The 5,439-nt window shown below is 45.3% G+C and overlaps 1 protein-coding gene across 1 annotated transcript; it reads left to right on the top strand.

Annotated features, from left to right (window-relative positions):
- Positions 1 to 3,098: 3,098 nt before the first annotated feature.
- Positions 3,099 to 5,424, top strand: LOC123083056 (uncharacterized protein At3g49055). Its single transcript, XM_044505202.1, has 5 exons — positions 3,099 to 3,678; positions 4,077 to 4,153; positions 4,265 to 4,376; positions 4,469 to 4,585; positions 4,880 to 5,424. Exons 1-5 carry the CDS (start codon positions 3,136 to 3,138, stop codon positions 5,252 to 5,254), a joined length of 1,224 nt encoding a protein of 407 aa, XP_044361137.1. The 5' UTR covers positions 3,099 to 3,135; the 3' UTR covers positions 5,255 to 5,424.
- Positions 5,425 to 5,439: the final 15 nt, after the last annotated feature.

The following is a 5,439-nucleotide window of genomic DNA, read 5'->3' as shown; positions in this document are numbered from 1 at the left end:
ACTAAAAAAATGAGTATAGATGCTTATTTTTAATGACTTATTACAGCTCAGAAATAAATAGAAGAAAAAATAGTTGTGATTAACTTTACTAAAAAATGAGCATAGATGCTTATTTTTAATGACTTATTACAACTCAGAATTAAAAAGAAAAAAATAAATATAGCAGAAAAGAAAAAAACTATATAAAAAACTACTCAGAAATAAATAGAAGAAAAAATAGTTGTGATTAACTTACTAAAAAAATGAGCATAGATACTTTTATAGGGAAAATTCAACCTAAATTCATAATAAATTTATACTAACTTCAGAGAAATTCAGTATGAATTTAGGTCAAATTCCCTGTATAAAGGCATCTATTTTCATTTTGAGAGGAGCTCAACAAGGCAGAGAGGGAGGGGCTTATAAACCGGTGTGAGCCCTCTTCGGTTGGCGAGGTGGGACTAAACTCTGGCCGCAACGAGGACCAACCCTTTAATCCCGTTTGGTGGTATGAACCGGGACTAATGGGCAGCCTTTGGTCCCGGTTCATGCCTCCAACCGGGACCAATAGTGGTGGGCCAGGAGCGAGGACCATTGGTCCCGGTTCGTCCCACCAATCGGGACCAAAAGGTCCAGACGAACCGGGACCAATGGCCCACGTGGCCCGGCCGGCCCCCGGGGCTCACGAACCGGGTCCAATGCCTCCATTGGTCCCGGTTCTGGACTGCACCGGGACTAATGGGCTGGCCCTGCCTGGACCATTGCCCCCTTTTCTACTAGTGTAAGGCGGACCGATCTAAAGAGCGGAAGCCACGAAACTTGGATATGTCCGAGGTCAAGTGCTATAACTACAACGAGATGGGTCACTTTGCGAAGGATTGTCCGGAGCCTAACAAGCGGGAGATCAAGGCAAATTTGGCAAAGCAGGAAGACGAACGTCCAGGTCTTCTGATGGCCGAAGTTTGTGATCTCGTCCAAACAGCGGTTGTGAAACCAAACCGGAAGGTGCTACTTCATGAGAAAAAGGTAACACCAAAGTTATCCGGAAGCCAGAACGTGTCGTGGTATCTCGACACGGGTGCCAGTAACCACATGACGGGGTGCAAGGAGAAGTTCCTTGAGCTAGAATATGATGTTCAAGGCTCGGTCAAGTTCGGTGATGGTTCAAATGTGGAGATTTGCGGGCAAGGTTCTGTCCTCTTCGAGGGTCTCAAAGGAGAACATCGCATACTCACCGGAGTGTACTACATCCCACGACTTCGCAACAACATCATCTCTGTCGGGAAACTTGATGAGAATGGATGCAAGGTGGATATCAAGAACGGAGTGATGACGATCTTCGACAACCTCCGAAACGTGCTAGCGCGTGTGAATCGCACGCGGAACAGGCTCTATATTCTCAACCTTGATCAATCTCAACCGGAGTGTTGGCTCGCCAAGAGTGATGATGATTCGTGGTTATGGCATGCTAGATTTGGACACGTTAACTTCTACGCCTTGAAGAAGATGTCGAAGATGGAGATGGTATCTGGGATGCCATTTATCGACCATGTTGATCGAGTATGTGATGGGTGCTTGGTTGGAAAACAGCACCGCGGGCCGCTCCCTGCTCAGTCCACCTATCGTGCAAGTGATGCACTCGAGCTGCTCCATGGTGATCTATGTGGCCCTATCACCCCAGCAACTCACGAAGGAAAGAAGTACTTCTTCCTTGTGGTAGATGACTACTCGAGATACATGTGGGTCGTTCTCCTACGATCTAAAGATGAGGCGTTTCAAGCGTTCAAGAAGCTGAAGGCTGCAACGGAGATGGAACACAAGTTGAAGGTTCGCGCTCTACGGACAGATCGCGGCGGAGAGTTTACGTCGAACGAGTTCAACGACTACTGCGAGAAGATTGGCATAAAGAGGTTCCTCATGACACCTTATACGCCGCAACAAAATGGGGTTGTTGAAAGGCGCAGTCGAACTGTCGTTGACATGGCCAGAAGTTTACTCAAGAGCAAGAACTTGCCGGGGACATTTTGGGGAGAAGCTGTCTCGACGGCGGTCTATCTTCTCAACCAAGCTCCAACGAAGGCGGTGATTGGCAAGACTCCGTATGAAGCAATTTACAGACGGAAGCCGAATGTGTCTCATCTACGGACGTTCGGGTGCGTGGCGCATGTGAAGACGGCGGAGCCACATCTCTCAAAGTTTGCCGATCGCAGCACCAAGATGGTGTTCATCGGGTATGAGAGGAGTTCCGGCACCAAGGCATACCGCTTCTACGATCCACGAACCAAGCGTCTACGGATTTCACGCGACGTTGTGTTTGAAGAAAACCAAGCGTGGAATTGGAGCGCAGCAGCCGACGATGCTCCAAACGGTAACATATTCACTGTTGAATTTCCAACTGATATCTTATTGATACGTTACAAAAAACTTCACTCGAATCGTCTGATTCCTCTTTACCGAAGAAGCTTGTGCTCGAAATAATCGAGCACGGGAAGAAGATGCAAGGGAGGATGTCCAGGTGGTTGGCAAGACACCTAACCAAGGTGACCGCAATGGCAGTGATCACCATGGTGCCGACACCAACGACGACGCGCATGGGTCGCAAGGTGATAGCGACAACGACGCGCAAGACACGCGTAGAGATCTCGGCAACGACATCGACAACGAGGCGCATAGTGATGATGACAATCAAGATGATGGTCACGATCACGACGACTACGCCGACGACGCGGATGCCAACGATCCGGCATCTACCACGCCCGAGACTCAACGGTCTTCCTCAAGTGCATCGACGCCGACACAATTTGTGTCACCCCCAAGTATGGTCGGAAATAGGAAACATCTTCCAAAATCTTTGGGCATTTTCATAATCAAGGAAGCCACATAAGTTACATTTCTGCTGTTTAAAAAGAGAGTTAAATTTGTGTCGATGAATATCGCTTGGGAAGTGCAAAGAAGCGAAAAAGAACAAGTCAGAGTCATACTCAGAGCGTGTATGTCACAACCCTGAATATGTGCCAAGGAAGAAAAACACGGGCAGTGGACCAGCCAACTACCCTTCAAGGTTTCCCTTGACTGTCAGCTATGTACTGCGCCTTCCCTTCTAGAAAAACCATCCCTTATCTTCCCTTGCACCAGATATATGCAGATATACCAGCCATGGGTCATCAAACCAAGTATGCCGTGCAGAAGATTGTCGTCTCGCTCCATTCGGCGCAAGACATCTTGGAGAATATCCTGGACAGAGCTTCCGAGGTCAAAGCAGTAAGGATTTCTGACCGCTCGAGGCTCGATCCCAAGGATGGACTGGGATTCCTGGAATTGGAGGCTCATCACATCCATGATCTGGTCAAGGAGGTGGAGATCAGGCTCTCGGAGTGCAGGGAGAAGGAAAGGAAGGAGAGATGCAGGATGGACAGTGTGATATCAAGCCTAAAGAAGGAGAACCAGGATATTAGGAGCATGCTGGAAGTTGCTGTAACCGAGAAGGAGGCGGCGGAGAATAGCCTTCGTGTGTTGAAGGGCGATGGCGATCAGAGAAGAAGTTCAATCCTGCAGATCGCTGAGAAGGGGTTGCAGAAGGTTGGCTTTGGCTTCATCATGGAGGTGATAAGTGGAGAAACAGAAGGAGATGAGATGAGTAGCTCCAGTGCCAGTGCAGCATCTAATGGAAGAGAAACTAAACAGGAGGTTGACAGTCTGGTAAGTATTTCTACATCATTCCTCGGTAGCTGCCATAGTTCTGTTGTTTAGATATAATAATCCGATACAATATGAAGTTGTTATTTGTCAAGCAATTAGAGATGCAAATTGAAGGGTTTTAGGGTATCCTCTGACCTTAGCTAGTTCAAATAAATGCACTAACAATTCTAAAAAAGAGGTCTTTCGGAATTTTCAGTTCATTTGATTGAACTAGTTAGGGTCAGAGGGTACCCATTTGCATGCCTAGAAGCAATTGTCATGCAATCTCTATTATATGATTTTTCATGCAATGCAACTAGAAACCATCTGCCATCTTATGTTAATTATTTGTTAACTAAAATCATTGTCCATTGCAAAACTTTTCTGCTAATAATCTCCTCCAAGTTATTTCCTTTCAGGCTTCAATAGTTGGAAAGACACTGAAAAACCTGCATCATGAGATCAATGATCTGAGACAGGTCTTAGACGAGTCCAGGTACACTAAGTCGTCATCGACCAAAGATAGCTAAGATAAATTCTTTTGATGGACCACTAGAGATCCGGTCTGTAATCTGTGCTAACTGATAATATCAAACTGCTCCAACAGGTCAGACTGTGATCATTTCCATCTCATTGCTGCTGAACAGGCTCAGAAGATAATCAAACACGAGTCACACATACAGGATCTGAGAGAACGAGAAATTTTCCTACTTCAGAGTGTATAAGCATATCTATTATTTATTTATGTAGTTTCTTTTATTTGCTAGTCCTGTAATTATGAAGGATCTGAAGTCTCTTTCTCATACCTAAGGTGGAAGAGCTCAATGTCGGGGTAAAAGAAGTTGAACAGGAAGCTGCACGATGGAGAGAGGCATGTGCGTTGGAGGTAGAAGCTGGAAAAGCTGCCATTAAAGAACTAAACCAGGAGGTAATAAAATGGACCTCTTCAGGTCCCAAAAAATGCATCTCAGACTGATAAAAGTCATTCCAGAATTGATATGGTTTCTCTTGAAAGTAATTAGAACACAAAAATTCAAAGGGATAAACATGCCCAACTTTTACTACTTAGAAAATGAAAAATCGCAAGTTTCAAATCCTTGAGTTTGCAGTAACTACAACAGGAAAACGTCTCTGGTAATATTTTTCATAGTGCAAAATACCATACTCTCATTTAGTCGTTCATCAGAGGAGTTGTACATGTTCTAACGAGGTGCATTTTCAGGTGACCTTGCTCAGAGAAGAACTGACAAGGGTCAAAGCAGATTTAGATGCTGCAAACAGCAAGATACAGCTAAAAGAGAAACTAGCCGCCAGTGCAATGGCAGCGCAAGCTGCTGCAGATGCATGCCTTAAGCTTGCTGACAGTAGATCTGCTGGTTTACAACAGAGAATAGAAGAGTTGACAAGGCAGATAGAGCAAGAAGATACACATGCAAGAAAAGGGAGAGACAGTGCTCGAAGAAGAATAAGATACGCCTGCTGGCCATGGCAGCGACTTCAAGTCATATCAGCATCCTCTCGTGCTAGGACATGGTTTGTTGATCAGAACGGAAGATTGTTACCAAGGACAGAAGCACTACTTCAGATAAGGATCTGACTAAGTTCTCACAATTTCCCAGACTAGACATATTCCTCCCTGTTCCCCTATATTCTCTATGTAAGCATACGCCTAAGATTTTTGCAATAGATTCATATGGTCTTCTCTCTACTCACTGAATCTAGTTTGTCTGGCTACTACCATCTAGAGAAGTCATTCAGCTTGCAGCTCTTTTGAGTGCGAAT

Source organism: Triticum aestivum, chromosome 4A (assembly GCF_018294505.1).
Source record: "Triticum aestivum cultivar Chinese Spring chromosome 4A, IWGSC CS RefSeq v2.1, whole genome shotgun sequence".
Lineage (NCBI taxonomy): Eukaryota > Viridiplantae > Streptophyta > Magnoliopsida > Poales > Poaceae > Triticum > Triticum aestivum.
This window is presented reverse-complemented; position numbering and strand designations above follow the sequence as displayed.

Coding starts and splice junctions, on each gene's coding strand:
- LOC123083056 (XM_044505202.1), top strand. CDS start 3,136: ATGGGTCATCAAACCAAGTATGCCGTGCAGAAGATTGTCGTCTCGCTC. Junction 3,679..4,076: donor AACAGGAGGTTGACAGTCTG/GTAAGTATTTCT, acceptor ATTTCCTTTCAG/GCTTCAATAGTTGGAAAGAC. Junction 4,154..4,264: donor CAGGTCTTAGACGAGTCCAG/GTACACTAAGTC, acceptor CTGCTCCAACAG/GTCAGACTGTGATCATTTCC.